This window comes from Ochotona curzoniae, unplaced genomic scaffold, assembly GCF_017591425.1.
Source record: "Ochotona curzoniae isolate NIBS_2020 unplaced genomic scaffold, NIBS_Ocur_1.0 scaffold_1037, whole genome shotgun sequence".
Lineage (NCBI taxonomy): Eukaryota > Metazoa > Chordata > Mammalia > Lagomorpha > Ochotonidae > Ochotona > Ochotona curzoniae.
Genome location: NW_024467083.1, coordinates 31,371,053 through 31,388,478, shown reverse-complemented (window position 1 = coordinate 31,388,478; position 17,426 = coordinate 31,371,053). Strand labels below are relative to the sequence as shown.

At 42.5% G+C, this 17,426-nt stretch overlaps 1 protein-coding gene across 1 annotated transcript; it reads left to right on the top strand.

Annotated features, from left to right (window-relative positions):
* The first annotated feature begins 4,338 nt into the window (after positions 1-4,338).
* On the top strand, positions 4,339-4,626 carry LOC121168378 (late cornified envelope protein 3B-like). The gene has a single exon (XM_040998421.1). It carries the CDS (start codon positions 4,339-4,341, stop codon positions 4,624-4,626), a length of 288 nt encoding a protein of 95 aa, XP_040854355.1.
* The last annotated feature ends 12,800 nt before the right edge of the window (positions 4,627-17,426 follow it).

Here is a 17,426-nt window from a genome sequence, read left to right as displayed (position 1 = left end):
GATTCTGAGGCCATGGTTAGGCACACAATGAGGTTTCCAGAAATGGCATGGGCTTAATTGTGCTCCTGTGTGTAAATTATTAAAACCCACTCATCAAGACATTATCAGTGACATTAACTCCCAAGCTCACATTGGTTGCAAAACCCATCTCACATGGGCAAGCAACAATGCCATAACAGATTACAGAATTCTTAGTGGGGTGGTTGAGTATCCATGCAAAAGGGGGTGAGACTGCATCAAGGTGGTCAGAGAGACATCCACTGGGCCTTGCCAAACAGCTGGAAACTCCTCTGGGCTTTGCCAAACAGGAGAGCTGTTCTCTTCACACCTTCATGTAATCCATGTCCACTGCACAAAGCCCATCAGGGATTGAGACAGAAGTCAGATTTCAAATTTTTTCTTGAGCCAGGCTTCCATACTTAGTGCACAACAAGGCTGTATTTGAAGGAACAAAGATGTGGAAAGAAGCACCCTTGCAGATGGTGAATGCAAATGCAAAGAATGCAAAAGAGGAATGGACTATTCATAAAGGAAGCTTTACATATTGAGATCCAGGCTCTGAGGAAACACTAGACAGCAGGGATAAAGCTTTCTCAGAGAAAAAAAAAAGGACACATTTTGAAAGATCATAGCTCGTGAGCTCTCTGGGGGAGAACCAAGCTCCCCCAGTTTCACTTGTGTTTGCATGTGCAGGCTTAGGTTGATTGATTAGTTTTAGACTAATGCACTTTGACATGCAGATTCTGCAGTTAATACCTCATAGTCTAGTCCTAAGATACCAGTAGGCACAGCCCAATTATAAACTCTTACAAAGGTTCCATCATCTAAACCACGTTCAGTCTTCATGGTTCCTAAAGGTACCTGGAGAGTGTTCGGACCAGTAAGGGTGTGTCCTCATATGTCTCCATTTGGAGACTCCTTCCTTCTCTGGCAAAAGGGATTGTTTGATGAGCACAGGAGTCTCCTCTGACTCCAATCTTTGAAAGGATGGGCTGTAAGGAGGGATTATGACTCATCTCCTCTGGAATGAAAGCACAGGCTAAGTGGCATGCAAACATCAACAGAATCAAGGAGTGGATTGAGGAAAACTGTCCAGAAATCCACTGGTGGCTCAAGGGAAAACTCCATAGAATGTCTCTGGGGTGTTTTATTTCCTTATTTCTAACCTATTTGTGTAGATGCTACACCCTGGCTCTTGCCTGGGAAAGATACAAGACCAAGAATGTTTGGGTCAAGACCATAGGTGAAGAAAAGAGGAACATACCCACTCCTGCACTGAAATCTGGTCACCACTGGAGCACCATCCTTTCCCGCAAAGGAACTGCATTTCTTCCTCTCAGAACATTTGCCACAGCTGTGCTAGTGATGTCTTGCGTGTTAGTTTCAGAGACTATGTCTCCATCCTCAGCTGCTGGATCCTTGATGCTGAATCTGGTGTTGGGTCTGCAGATGATGCTCAAAAACTGAATTTTCAGTAAAGAAATGGAAAAACAAATGAGTGGAGAAAGGACATCATGGGCCCGGCGCAGTAGCTTAGTGGCCAAAGACTTTGTCTTGTATGTGCCAGGATCCCATGTGGGTTCCAGTTCATATCTTAGCTGTGCCACTTCCCTTCCAGCTCTCTGCTTGTGGCATGGGAAAGCAGTAGAGGATGGCCCAAAGCCAAGGGACCCTGCAACCGCATGAGAGACCCAGAAGAAGCTCCTGGCTTCAGATCAGCTCAGCTTCTGCCATCACAGCCACTTGGGAAGTGAATCAGCAGATCTTTCTCTGCCTTTCCTCTCTGAAAATCTGACTCCCAATAAAAATGTATAAATCTTAAAAAAATAAAAAGAACATCAAGGAACAGATGATAGCACAAACCAAATCCCAGGCCTGTGAGGGGTAAAATGAGGACAAGGATAAAAATTAACTGGCAGGAGGCCCAGAGTTGCTGCTAGCAGCTGTCCCTCAGGTTGACCCCTGCAACAGATCCCATCACAGCCACACCATCGCCCTGCAGAAGTGTGTGTACAGAGCTATGGTGTCTTTTCCTTTCTTCTTGCCTTACCCACAGCATCCTGTGTGGCATTTCACAAATTTCTCTGTCCATCTCTTGAGTTTGTGTCTTTTTTTAAGATTTATTTTCTTGTTATTGGGAAGTCAGATATACAGAGACGAGGAGACACAGAGAGGAAGATCTTCTGTCCGATGATTCGCTCCCTAAGTGGCCACAATGGATGCAGCAGCGTCGATCTGAAGCCAGGAGCCCATCTCTTTATGAGCATTCCCAGGAAAGAATGAAGGCGGTAGCTGTGCCCATTTGATAAAACATAAGCAACGTTACTTCCAGCTTTGATCTGAGGCTATATCAAAGCTGAACTGCCAGAACAGCCTTCTGCAGACTGGAACATGTTCCTAAAGACATGCATGACACTCTCAGCCTCTCCAGTTCTCCAGAATTTTACTAGCTCTGCAGAATTCCTGAAAGAACTCACGATATTGTACTTGTTCAGCGTGAGGTGAAAAAACAGAGGAAAGAAAGAAATACTGTTCCTTTAGAATGTACTCTATGCCAAACAATACCTATCTAAGCCTACAAACTTTTGAAAACAATGTCCAAAACTATTCTTGTTTAAAGCTGTGATTCAAATGTATGCAACTTAAATGGATGATTATTAGAAATTTAAAATCATCTCAGTTGTACTTAGTTTCTCTATAAACATTTAGCATAATAAAGATTTTTAAAAATTGGTCATTTTTAGAGTTCGTGAAAATTTGTGATTTTTTTTCTGGAGGCTATAGTATGATATGTCACTGCTGATGGATTCAATGATTAATCACTGATACTGTGATAAAAGCCAAATAGAACTTGCTGTTTACTTTGCACAAGCTTACAAAACATGAATCTCAAGCATTACCAGTAAGTAGAAGGCAGGCAACTACAACAATCTTATCATTACCAAAAATTGGGCAAACTCTGCACCAATTATGAACACAACATAAGGATTTGATTCAGTCACACAGTCTTATTGGTAACCACATATGTTGCCCTTCATTTTCCATTAGTTGTCATTTCTACTGGCCATATTTTTACACCAGCTGATCAAGCACCAAAACCAATATTAGCTCTCTTCTCTCTTCGAGCCTGGTTGCGATGCTGTGCTTAAGATGCTGAGGTTTCCAAAAGGACCCCCAAGTCTCTCCTTCCATCTCTTATCTGACCATATGTTATTTTCAAGGTGATAAGCTTAGCTCAATCAGCATCCCCAAGATACTGGTTGACGAGGTCCTCCCCAGTGGCACCCTGCAAAGCAATGGGGGCTGGCACCCACAGGCTGTGGCCCAGACCTTTACCTATACATACACCTACACAGCGTAACATATGGAATAAGATTGAGTTGTCTAGTTACCCACCTACCCTAACCATCATCTCTCCAGGGCAGAAATGTGCTCTGTTTGTCCCCACATCACCCATAGTGCTCACAAAGGACCTTTGTTGGGTTCAGGGCATGTGAGACGAACAAATGAATACAAGTGGAATGGCAGCAGGAGGGCCTGAACCGTGGATCATTAAGCCAAACTTGTGCTTCCTGTTTGTCATTCCTTAAAACATGTGCCAAGGAAAATGCAGAAAACCTGGTCCTGGGAGTGTGTACCACTGTCACCCTCCCCTTGAGGTGGGAACGAAGATACATACTTGGGCTGTGCATCATAAAACCCAGCTAGAATAAAAAGGACTGGGCTCCTGGGTTCCTCAGTCCACAGCTGCTTCAGGAAGAGCCTTCCCACCCTCACAGGACCAGGTGAGCGTCTGGCTGCGGAGAGGACTTGGGGTGAAAGGGCGAGCCGACTGAGAGGCCAGTGGAAGACAGGTCTGGGCTGGAAGTGATGCCATGTCAGGCAGCAGGCTGGCACAGAGATAGGAAAATGCAAGATTGTGAGGAAGCAGAGTCCATAAGCTGGATCAGGGGGCTCCAGGAAGCAGATGACCTCCGGGTCCCAGTCTCATGTTCCCAGCAATGTTACCTGTGCCACTCATGCCTAACAGTTTCACCCTCTGCTTGAGTCCAGAGAAATGCCAATAGCCAGGAGGATCCTGGTGCATTGTGTGTTATGTATGGCAAATACCTGCAGGGGGAGCTGATCACAGGCCCCAATGAAGTCTTGTGCTGCAATCCTGGAAGCTCAGTAATGTGTCCTGTTAATTGGAAGAACAGCTTCTCAGTGGACTTTGAATCAGCCTCCATTACTCCTCACCAGATCTTGGCTGGGGAGCTCAGTGTTAGAGGAAAGGATAAGTTAAACCATATTTTATTTTGGTTTTATTTTGTCCAGGCCCACCAACCTCCATTCGAAATGTCCTGCCAGCAGAACCAGCAGCAGTGCCAGCCCCCACCCAAGTGTCCCTCACCCAAGTGTCCTCCAAAGAGCCCGAAGCAGCGTTTGCCTCCAGCCTCCTCCAGCTGTGCGCCCCACCCTGGGGTCTGCAGTGGCCCCAGCTCTGAGGGTGGCTGCCGTCTGAGCCACCCCAGGCGCCAGCAGTCTCACCGAGGCTGGCTCCAGAGCTCCAGTTCCTGTGACAGTGGTAGCGGTCAGCAGTCTGGGGGCTCTGGCTGTGGCCATGGCTCTGGTGGCTGCTGTTGACCTGAGCTGTGAGAAAAATGAAAAAATACTTGGAAAAAGAAAGCTGTGAAACAGCTACAAGCAGCCGTGGCATCTTGCTCCTGCCCCTGTTTTCCCTGCTGAGATGAGATGTTCCTTCAAAAGTTCCAAGGGTTCCCCAGAGCTTATGCTTCTGGGCTCCAGGAGTTCACTGTTGTCTCTGAAAAATAAAAGTTTTCTTTCTCATTGCAATCGGTATCTAGCCCTTCCATGTTTTTGTTTCACCTGGACAGCTTATTATCTCCCACAGATGGCTATTTCAATGACAGAATATATCCTATTCCCCTCAAAAAACAGTTGAGGATTGTGTTTTAGGATGGGGTGGGAGTAAGTAGTTCTTTCACAAGATCAAAGACAGGGCCATGAGCTGGGAATAAGCACACGACGCTCTGAAAAGCAAGGGAAAGATGCATGAAACCTAGCTCAGATCCTTTACAGAACTCTTGGAAGTCCTGAATGTGGCAGAGAGGGAAAAAGAGACACTCCAGACTGGGTAGTGCTTAGTCTCTTGGCTCCTCTAACCCTAATGCTGTGTGGTCCTCATGACCCACGATGATAACACCCCCACCCAGGACTCCAGCAGCACCTGGAGCCTCCAGATGGGGTCCATGGTAGCTCCAGTAGTAGCTTTGTCAGAGCCAGGACCATGACAGAAAGACTGAAGGCGATCCATGAGAAGGTACTGAGGGATGCGTTCTTGGAGGGATCAGCACTGCTGGTTTTCCAAAAACACATCACAAAACTCTTTAATGTCTTTCCCTCTGAAAAGCAAGGTCTGTGTCTACTCCCCTGGAATCTAGACAAACTTCAGTTTACTTCACGCAATAGAATATGAAGGCAGCTGTGCTTTGTAACTCCCAGGGCTAAATCACAAAAGGTTCTGCACATTACCCTGTCCTGGAGTGTTCTGTCTCCGGGAGAAGCTAAGCGTCATACGAAAAGTCTGACGAACCTGGTACCGTCATGCTGGGCAGCCAGTGTAGATGCTCCTGTTGACATCCAGCGTTGACTGCTGCCAATGTGTATAAATCTCATTGACCGTCTATCCTTGCCAATCCTCAGAGGACCATAGCTCCAGTGACATAGGCCTGTAACAGCTGCATGAAACAAGAAGGGCCCAGCTGGATTCTCTCTGAATTTCTGAACCCTCATTCCCCTCCCCCTACAACACAAACACTCAAATTTTTAGAAAACAACCAACCAAAAAAATAAAAATAAATTTAAAAAATGCTTCACTTTTTTTTTACATCTCCAAGCTTGGGAAGACTCATTATGCAACAGTCATAACCTGGACAGTCATTAGTTTTCTCTCATTATCCATTTATCTTCTTCCTACTGTAGTTATCTCATCTGTTGAAAAGCCAGCAGTCACTAGATAATACATTAACCCTGACAAGTCAATCACCTTTATGCCTTGACATTATTTCCAGACTGAATTTAACCCACTTACCCTGGTACCCAACATACAGTTAGGAATGAGATAAATACAGAATAACCCACCTACCACACACACACACACAGATTTATCTTGTTCTTAAATTAGATTGTATTCTGATTGTCTTTCAGAAGGAAGGCATTTCTCGTGTTATAGCAAAATGCAATAGTAATGTTGTACACAGCTGATATATAGCCAATATCTATAGCTATTGTATGTTCACAATTATGAACACAGTTGTAATATATCAGGTGTCACAATAACACTATCACATCTAATATTACTCACCTTCTACCAACTTAACTAATTCAGCAAATTCCCCTAGCATGGATTAAACACTTCCTTCCCTGACCTAGTCTTAAAACTTAGAAACATAGAAGCGAGTGACTTCTTGATGGAGATAGGCTAGTTCTTTTTATTTCCAATTCTGATTCCAACTCTAATGCCTGGTCCACTTTGCATTCAGTGCATTGTAGCTTTTTTAATCTTTCTCCAATCTCTCTACTTTAAGACAACTACCACTTGAAGAAGCAAGTCAACAAAGCCAGGGACGTGTTCTTAATACACACAGTGTACTAACAAAGTCCAACTGAAAACAACTCAGGGAAAGGAGTCGGGATCAGAGTGGTTTCTTAACAAGTTAATCCTCCACCTGCAGCACCAGCATCCCATATGGGGCAGTCTATGTCCTGACTGTTCCACTTTTCATCCAGCTCTTTGCCTGGAAAAGCAGCAGAGAATGGTTCAGGTCCTTGGGCCCCTGCAGTCATGTGGGAAGACCCAGAAGAAGTGCCTGGCTCCTAGCTTTGGATCTGTTCAGCTCCGGCCATTGCAGCCATTTAGAAAGTGAACCAGCAAATGTAAGATCATCTCTCTCTATCTATCTCCTTCTCTCTAAAAATCTTCCTTTCAAATAAAAATAATAAACAGATTTTTAAAAATCTGAACTCCTCATTCTTTACTCTGCAGAGTCTAATCCTCTCTGGAAGGACTGTGTGGGGAATAGAACAGTCAGCCCCAGCATTCACCCCACTTTGTCCTCTCCCTGTGGGGCTCCTTTCTCCTCCACTGTTTTGTAGCTAGAATAAGGGAAAGGAGAAAGCAAACACTTCCTATTTAACAGACACTTCTGGTGTTTTGAGTGCTGCATGTCCTCTGTGCTGAAGGACCATGGTGGTGCTCTAACCAGATGGTTGACTGATTTGAAGGAATCTTGCAAAGGGTGTCTTCATAGCACAGTAGGCTGACATAAAAATTTCTGCCTCTTTAGACAGTCCTTTAAGTGTTCACACACAATGGTACAAGTCTTGAGAAATGTCACCTTCCTAGCAATGTGCCTAATAGGACTGTGGCATACAGCTCAGGCCTGGCTCTCCTCCAAACTTCACATTTAGCTAGGGAAAACTTGCAAACCACCTGTCATATAGTATGGAACTGGTTGCTTCTCTTTCCTCGTTCTTTCTGGTTTTTTTTTTCTTTCCAAATCCTTTTCTCCTGTTTAGGGTAATCTTGATAAGTGGTTCAATAGTTCCATTGATGAAACCAAGGTGTGAAACTTCTCTACACAGAAGAGTCAGATGTAGTTTCTGGCTCTTTGACTTGGCCCCAAGTCCAGATGCTACAAGCCATCTGGTATATGAACCAGTGGATGCAAGATCCTTTCCCTTCCCCTCTCTCACTTGCTCACTTGCTCTCCCTTTCTCTCCGTAACTCTGCCTTCCAAATAAATAAATGAATCTTTTATTTTAAAAAAGGAGCTAAAAGAAACTATGAAGAACAAAATAGAAATTTGGAACCTGGAAATTATAACTAAAATTTAAAAATCACTAGGGGAACCATTGAAAATCTAAACTGACAGAAGGAGCAATCAGTGAACTTGAAAATGGGTTAATTACAATTATCTGTTCTGGGGAACAGAAAGATTAAAGAAAAATGAACAAAACCTTGGAGAACTGTGGCGTACCATTTTGCAAGAACACATGCATGATAAGAACACCAAAAGAGGAAGAGAGAGACAAAAGATGCTGCCTGACAATGGCATAGCCAAAATCCTCCACATTTTGATGAAAAAATACCAATCAAGGACTTCCGGCCGAGATACAGTCCAAGAGCTCCATACCTAAATACATCAAAAGCAGGCTATCAGAAAACAAATGGAGAATTCTTAAACAGGAGAAGACTCCTCATACACAAACATAAAAACATATATGCATATATAAATATAAACACTGGTGGCTGCCTGCTCACCAACATGGAGTATGAGTCAGAAGAGAAAACATTCAAACATCATGAACCAACATGTCTATTTCAAACCCAACTATCTTACAAAGGTGACAGAAAATGAAGACATTCCCAAATATGGAATAATAATAATCCTTCAGACTAAAATCAGAGGACAATAGACAGTAATTCAAATCCACATAGCAAAATAAAAAGTATTGGTAAAAGTAACAGTGTAAGTAAAAAAAAACATACTAGGGTTTGGCATGATGCCTCAGGGGCTAAATCTTCGCCTCGCAAGCACCGAGATCCCACATAGGTCCTGATTCATGTTTTGGCTGCTCTACTTCCCACCGAGTGTCCTGTTTATGACCTGGGAAAGCAGCAGAGAATGGTTCAAAGTCTTGGGATTCTGCACTTGTGTGGGAGACTCAGAAGAAGCTCCTGGCTTTGGAGTGGCTCAGCTCCAACTGTGGCAGCCATGGATAGAAGATCTTTTCGTCTCTCCTTCTCCATGTGAATCTGATTTGCCTTTCCAATAAAAATAAATAAATCTTAAATAATAACAAATAAGAAGAACAAACTAAACCTAAAACATGATAAAGGAAATAATAAAGTTCATAGGGGAAATACCCATGATAACCCTAATAATCTATCCATCGATTAGCAATTGGATTAAAAAAAAGTGGAATAATCCCAAAGAAGAGAATAAAATCCATAAAAAGCAATGCAATACAAAAACATACTGTAACAAATGTAAATATATTTAGATAAATGATGAATAAGACACGGCATTTTTACAATGCAGTAGGATATCACAGTCCGACTGGAACGGAGCACCATCATCGCATTCTGTTGTGCTTGTTTTGATATTTTACACTATACAGAAAAAAAATTCAAACACATTCATCATATACTTAGCAAAGATGCCTTAGATTGTTTCTGTCCATTTTTAATTTTTTAGTTATTTATTTTTATTTGAAAAACAATTTTGCAGAGAGATCTTCCATCCACTAATTCACTCCCCAAATAGCCACAACAGCTGGAGCTGAGCTGATCCAAAGCTGGGAGGGCTTCTTCCAGATCTCCCACACAGGTACAGGGTCCCCTGGACTTTCCATCCTCTGTTGCTTTCCCAGGTCATAAACAGAGAGATGTATCAGAAGTAAAGCAGCCAAGACACAATTGAATGCTGGGGCCAGCAGGTGGAGAATTAACTTGCTACACCATTGCACCGGCCGCTTATTTTTAGAAAATTTTGATTAACATGTAACCCCTGTACACTTTCTTGGATACAGTACAATATTTCAATATATGCATATAGCATAAGTTTATCTAACAAGGTATTCAGAATCCCCACCTCCTCACTTTCCTCTTGGTTTGGAACCTGCCCGCTCCTCTTCCCCATCTCTTCCCACAGTACATATAAAAATATATAGTCAGCTCACTGTGCTGTGAGACACTGGAACCTATTATCTCTACCCAGCTGTGCTTTGGTAGCCTTTATCCAACTTCCCTCTATTCCCACTCACTTCATCCTTCCCAGTCCTTCGTAATCAATACTCTAAGTTCACATCAGTGCTCTATGTTTAAGTATCTGAAAATAACTCTGTTTTGCTGCAAATGTCAGAATTTTCTTCTTTTTGTAGTGGATAATAGTTCACTAAATATGTTTATAAATATAAAGTGCATGACAGAACATAATACATACTTATCATATAGGGTCTGGCACATATTCATGCAATATTTATATTTATGTATATAATGGCAATTTTTGCCCATTTGTCCATCAATAGACATCTTGTAAATAGCACTACAATGGACGTGAGAGTGCAGATAAATTTTTTTAAAAACATCTTATATTGTTGGCAGAGATGTAAACTAGTACATCCTTTAAGGAAAACAGAATGAATGTTCCTCAAAAAGAAATAGATACCCCCTGTTACCCAGCTGTCAATTTCCTGGCTATATACTTGAAGAGATTATATATTGTACAATTCCATTTATGTGGAATATGAAAATCTATACAGGCAAAAGTGTAGATTATTGATTATCAGCATGACTGTTGAGAATAAAAAGGGACTGCAAATTTTAGCAGAAAGAGAAAAGTGTTCTGGGATTAGAGGGTGGTGATGATTTTATGACCCATGGATATCTTAAAAAGGCACCAAATTGTACACTTTAAAATGTGGATTTTGTGGTCTGTAATTATATCTCAACAGCAATCAAATATGGCATCGTCCATTTCTCTCTTCCCATCTTCTTCATGGATAATTCAATTGAGTGTCACCAAGTCAATTTTTTAAAGATTTTTAAAATTTTATTGGAAAGGCAGCTATACAGAGGAGGAGAGACAGAGAGGAAGATCTTCCATCCAATGATTCACTCCCCAATCTGAACCACGATAGCACCTGTTCCTATTATGCTCGTTGGCTTTGCTAAGTCATGGGATTATGCAGGATTTAACCAGGTGGGCCAGGCTCTTCTATCACCTGACATCTCAGAACCCCAGAAAGCTTGAGCTGTACGGATTGTATTTCTGGCAGAGACAACCCTCTGGGCACTGCATTCATGCTCTGGGCAAGCAGACAGGTGGTGGCCCCCAAGCTAAGCCTCTGACAACACAGAACATCCATTCAGAGGGCCTGGGAAGTGGGATCTCTTCATACAGGGAGAGATAAGATTGATGGACACTCTTGCTGGGATGAATACCGAGCCTTACAAGCCAGGCAGTCAGGAATGGAGCTGTTGCTAAAGCTCACAGGCCTGGAGTGCATTCTAACAGGAGTAAGGAAGGCTCTGGGTAGACAGTTTTGAGTAGCAATCTGTTTTGTTTTGTTTTTTTAAGATATGAGTATATTTTTGATTTTATTTTAATGTGAATTTTTTTATTACATTGCATTATGTGACACAGTTTAATAGCCACTGGAATTCCCCCCACCCCTTCCCAAATGCTCCCCCCATGGTGGACTCCTCCACCCTGTTGCATTACTACAGTTCAAATTCAGTTGAGATTCTTTCATTGCAAGCATTTAGCAAGCATAAAGTCCAGCATCTTATTGTCCAGATAAATTCAATGGTTTCTTAGGGAGACCATCTCTGGTCTGAAGGTAGATTCAGCAGAGTATCATCCTGATCAATTAAAAGCTCCAACATAACATCAGCAACAGTTTATAATGTTATGGAATTAATTGACATAGTATTGAGTAACCAATATGTTAAAAGAAAAAAAAAAAAGAATGCAAGTTCTGAACCACACCCTGAGACTCTTCATTGACATTTCACTTATTAGTTTATATACAACCAGGTTTTATACAACTTAAAATGGTTACAGCTGTCTCCTGTCTATTTTAATTTTAGTATTTAGCAGTTTATAGTGTTGAAGCAAGATTTTGCTGAACCTGGCTGTTTTTCGGGTAGTCTAACTCTATAACTCTAACAAGACATATGTCAACAGTTTAGGTGAACAGTTTTAGGAGGGGTGTGCAGAGAAATCTTCGATACCCTAATGAGGAGTAACTAATCTTTGTGTCCCATCCAATGAGGTGTAAGTGCATCCCCACTGACCATTTCCTGTCTGATTCCAAGCTTTCTTTGCTGTTCTCTATCTGTTCTAGGTTTTTTGTTTGTTTGTTTTGAGGGGTTTCTAGAGTGATCCTGATGGTCATTACGAGAGACTGTGGGGACCCAAAGTCAGAACCAGGCAAGGACCAGAGAAAGCTCCCCTCCCTAGTCCCGAAGGAAGTTTACTGTTCTGTTTCTGTGGACCGCTCAGGGCTCCTGATTGTCATTCCTATGACCTTGGATCCTGCAAGGCAGGATTTGGACTTCTTCTATCCCATGTGGTAGATTCAAATGGGGGTGAGTGATCTCAGAGTTCTCGGCCTCCGAAGGCACTCCAATTCCCCGTGGTCTCCTTGGCAGTTGGGATGTAGTCCTTGGTGCTCATACTGATAGTCCTTGGTGAGGATCTGGGAGTCTTCAGGGTTGGGATACAAGCCTCCTCCTGTCCACCTACCCCACTGAGTAGCAATCTTAAGACTTACTTTACAACTGTTGTTGCTAGGTGAGTAGGGACCTCACTCCTGAGATGCATCAGCAGCCACTCTACAGCTGCTTTCCACCCTGCCTCCAAGCAGCCATGTGCTTGTTCCATCCCTCTCAGGTGCCTTTCTCCTGGCCAGGATCCACTGGCATGATCCTCAACAATGTGAGCAAAGCAGCACTCGAGGGAAATTCTGAGCATGACTTGACAACACTTCCAGGAGCAGCCAGGAACCACATACTGGAGGCAGGAAGAAACTGGCAAGGGTACCAACACCTGCTCCTACACCACCCCCATCCATACCCAGAGGCACTGTTTCCCTGCCCAGTGCACTTACACTCCCAGAAGTGACCTGAGATAGGTCCTGGCATCACTATTTTCTTAGGTGGGAGAACTAGCAGTAACAATGACAATTATCATTTAGTTCAAATACAGATTAAAAATTTAGCATATCCTTGACTGTAATTAATCAACACTGTCGGTTGAATATCCTTAAATAAAACCCATTTACCATGACCATCAGTCTCACTGGCAGCTACACATTCAGCAGAATCATTTTCACCAAATCTGTCAATCATCACATTTGCAGAACTGCCTTAGCTAGTCTTCCACCCGGTTCATATGTCCTCTACATGAAGAACATACATTCTCTGAGATTTTGATTCAAATGACTTTCCCTCCATGATTCTTTTTTTAAAGATGAATTTATTCAGTCAGTCAGCCCGTCATCAGTCATTTGAAATTTACAGAGAGATGGAGAGACAGAAAGATCTTTCATCCGTTGGGTTACTCCACCAGTGACCACAATGGCTAGAGCTGAGCCAATCCTAGCCAGGAGCTAGAAGCTACCTCCAAGTCTCCCATGTGGGTGCAGGGTCCCAAGCCCTTGGCCATTCACGAGTGCTTTCCCAGGCCATAAACAGGAGCTGGAAAGAAATGTGGAGCAGCTGGGCTATGAACTGGCATCCATATGGGATTCCAGCGTATGCAAGGCAAGGATTTAGCCAGTAGGCCATTAGCCAGGCTTTTTTCTCCCCCCATATTTTTAAAGATGAATGTATTTATTTGTTTGCCTATTTACTTATGTATTTATTTGTTTGTTTATTTAAAAGGCAGTGTTAGAGAGAGGGAAGCAACAGAGAGCTTTAATCCATGGGTTCACTCCTCAAATGGCTGCAATGGCAGAGGAAGGTCCTGATCAACGCCAGGGGCAAGCAGCTTCATCCAGTACTCCCACATGTGTGACAGGGCCCGGGGATTTGGGTTCTCTTCTGTTGCTTTCACAGACACATTAACCGGGAGCTGGATTGGAAGTGGAGCTGCTAGGACTCATACTGGTGCTCATGTGTGATGCCGACATCACAAACAGTGGCTTAGCTTCCCATGCCACAATGCTGCCTCTGCCTTTTGTAATTCTTACGACTGATTGTTAAGGCTTCCTTCTCTGTGTTTGTCCTTTGGTCAGACATTCATTTGGCTCAGATTCTCCCCAGTTCATTGCTGAGCTTGAAATACCAGTGAGGCTCTTTCTGGGACCCCCTCCTCCCCTGACTCTCATCCTCCTTTCACACACCTTACTCTGTACACCTAATGTACTTGGCTCACTCACCATCCCCCAGGGCAAGAGCAGATTAAATCTAGATGCCTGATTTTCCTCACGGAACTACAAGGGGGGAAATGTATTCTGACATCCAAAGATCTATGCGTCTGTAGTTAGTCACTTATGTTACAGCACATTTCACAAGAAAGCAGGCTCCTTATCCACTCACCTGTCCAGTTAGACAGCTAACTACTCCAATTATGCTGTGTGTCACATTCAGTTCTGTAGTCTGCTGCGAAGTCCTGGAGCTGAACTGGGCTTGGGCCTGGCTGATGCTGTCACCCTCCCCAGCAACCCAGTCATGCTGTGCATCCCAAAACAGGAGCTCCACAGTCCACAGACCACTCAGAATCAGCTGTCTCTGCAACTGTGAAATGAAACAAATGTCTACCAGGAGACAAGAGCTGAGGCAGCTGGCACCGGGAAGCTCAGGGCTCTGCCAGAGGGCCCCAGAACAGTCTTTGAAACAGACCAGTGTGATTAATGAGCACCTTCATGAGATGAGAAGGGCTTTCTGCGACTGCAAAGGCCAGCAGTCCTCAACACACCCTCGTCGTCTTCCTGCACATGTTCTGAGCCAGAGCATCGCACTACAGGTCCTCAAGGAAATTGCATGCAAACAGGTGTATACTTCCTCTGCTGTTAGTTGGAGGCATGACACCTGAAGAGGTCAAGTACAAAAGAGCATTATTCTCTATCAGACCGAAGAGAGAAAAGTAGCTTCCCAGATAAATGGACTCCAGATCAGTTTTCATTTCCTTCCTGTTTTCCATAGTTCTTAGTAAGAACAAAGAGTCCTAAATTCAACCTGAGAAGGGTTCCAAGTGCTCTCCAGAGGTGTCCCTAGTTACCCCTCTTGGGAAGCTCCATATTTGTGTTCTTGGCAGTGCTTGGCAGTGCCTATACCTGGCTGTGAAAACAAAAAGCTTCTTTTTTCCACTTACATTTTTATTTCGCCGCCCCCCCCCCATGGCTGCTCTGTTGCCCTCCCCTTTCTGACCCTTATTCTCAGTGCCATTCAGGACTGAAAACTTGACAGACTCTTTACCATCATCAGGAGACTGTGAGGAGGCTGTAGAATAGGGCCGGGATGAGGTTGGAATGGGACAACAATCAGAAGGAGTAATATCCAGTGTGCAGAGGGAAGTCTGGGTGTTGGGGAGGGGGGGAGGGATCACTTAGAGTTGAATGGGTGTTGGATATAAAAACAGAAACAGAAAACTGAAAGGGCAGCCACTGAGAGAAAACTTTGGTATCAAAAAGATGGCAAAAGGCATCCTAAAAGGAAACTTATACTTCTCAGCTAAATTGGCTAAGGCGTGATTTCTTTAAAAAGTTCTAACAGCTTTAAGACTTACAATGGACAATCCATAGTCACACACTGTTCACTACTCAAAATATCATAAATTCTTAAGCAGAGCCATGTTATCATTCAAATATGGCATAGGAAGGTAAAATTGGTGGATAGTGTCTGTCTCTGGAAAGAATTGGCTGTGAATTTTAAGAAGCTCCAAAGTCTTACATTGCATATACTTGTGGATTTAGAGCCATAACATTGACTAAGTTTGCCTCTCAGGACCCTAAAAATGATATTTCAGGGTGGATATGACTAAAATTTATGGACCAAGTTTGTTACTCCACAGCAGCAAACAGAGAAGTTGTTTCAATCTTTGTTTTGTAGCTAGAAATACTACCAAAGTTTATCTCACAGCGATGCCTGAAACCAGGATCAGAGACTGGGCAGTTCCTGTCAGGTGTGCCAAAATTCCTGCTGTTGGTGAATCTACTTGGCACTGTATCAACTAGTCAAGCTTGATTTTGAGGTATCAGTATGTCACCTATGATCTCCCACCATTGGTTGACCCTTGAAAATGTGGTCTCAGTATTTATAAAAAGATTTTTAAATACTAAATACAGTGTGGCACCCATCATGGGCAGAATTTTGAATTGCATATAATTGTTTTGAGAGAAGCAAAATAGAAATATGTTATTTGTAAGGGATAAGTAAAGTAAAGGATAGACTGATTATTCTAATGGTAAAATTTCCATGTCCTTCCCAGGCTCTTTCTCAATCCTCGAGTCTCAGTGAACAACCTCATTCATCCAAGTGTCTAAAACAGATTTCTATTTGGTTATAATGTATGTGAATATATAAGGGTGATGGGTCTCGGCTAAGTCCCTCTTATATTAGGGTAAGTTGACACATTTAATACAATAATATTTTGACAAAATTGATCAGTTAACTGGTATTCAAAATACAAATTACTTCCTCAATTTCTGAATAGTCTTAGTATACAGTAATTGTACCTAAAACGTATCTACTGATACAGGAAATGCAATGGGAAATATTAGATTACATATCTGCACTTTCTATAATCTTGGTCTACTTTTTATCAAGTGTTCATCACCATATTGATCTATTGTAACCATGCTCATAAATTAATATTAATTTTGGGGAAATCTCTTTTAGGCATCTCAAGGATTTTAATCATTCTTTTCCCCGCCTCTTAGAATTGACACTACCATGTCTAGGATACAAACACCATGTTCTCTAGATGCATACAGCTCTAGTAGCATGTTCTCATTGTCTTTTGTAGATTTCTTATTCCATCTCTGCATTTGCCTGTGGCATCTCTGGGTCATTTTACCTCCATATACGTAACTTTTTCCCCCTTAGGATCTCCACCTTTACACAGCTATTAGGAGAAGCAGGAAACTACTCAAACATGGGCATGCCTTGTCCAAAATAAATACTCTTATTGAACAGACTATTCTGCCTTTTAGACAATAGATGCTTCCACTCCAAGTTCCCTCTCTTCCCTAGCATTATCTGTTCTTCTTGATGGCCCCATTAGCAGGTAGCTGAATTGGAGGTGGAGCAGCTAAAACACAAATTGGCACTCATTTGGAATACCAGCATCACAAGTAACAACTGTGTAACCCGCAATCATGGCATTTGTTAATTTGATTGATACTAGAAAAAGTGGAGACTCCAGAAGACACTCCCTTGTTAGGAAGATCTTTCTGGAAACTTTTCAATTTTGCACTTAACCATCTAGACTCAATGTGCTAAAAACAGGAAGTAGTTGCTTTCTGGTTTCCAGTCATGGTCTTTTTCTGTACATATTGAAACTCCCTTGAAGATACTTCAAAATAATTGAACATTTCTTCACTCAACCTATAGATAAGAAAATCCAGATCAACTATATTTAATTGTGTGAAAGACATGAAACTCAAATTCTCCTTTCCTGTAAGTACTGCCCAGGCTTCTCCTAAGAGACCAAAGTCAGAAAGGATATGCTTGGGTCTCATCCCTCTCCCCAACCTGTTCCTGAGTACTCCTTCCATCACATTAGAAGATGGGAAAGAGAATAAACATTTTTAAAAAGATGGATAGGTAAAGAAAATGTCATAAAAATAGACTAAAATGTTATTCAACTATAAAAAGAATGAAATTCCATCATTTACATTGAAATGATTGC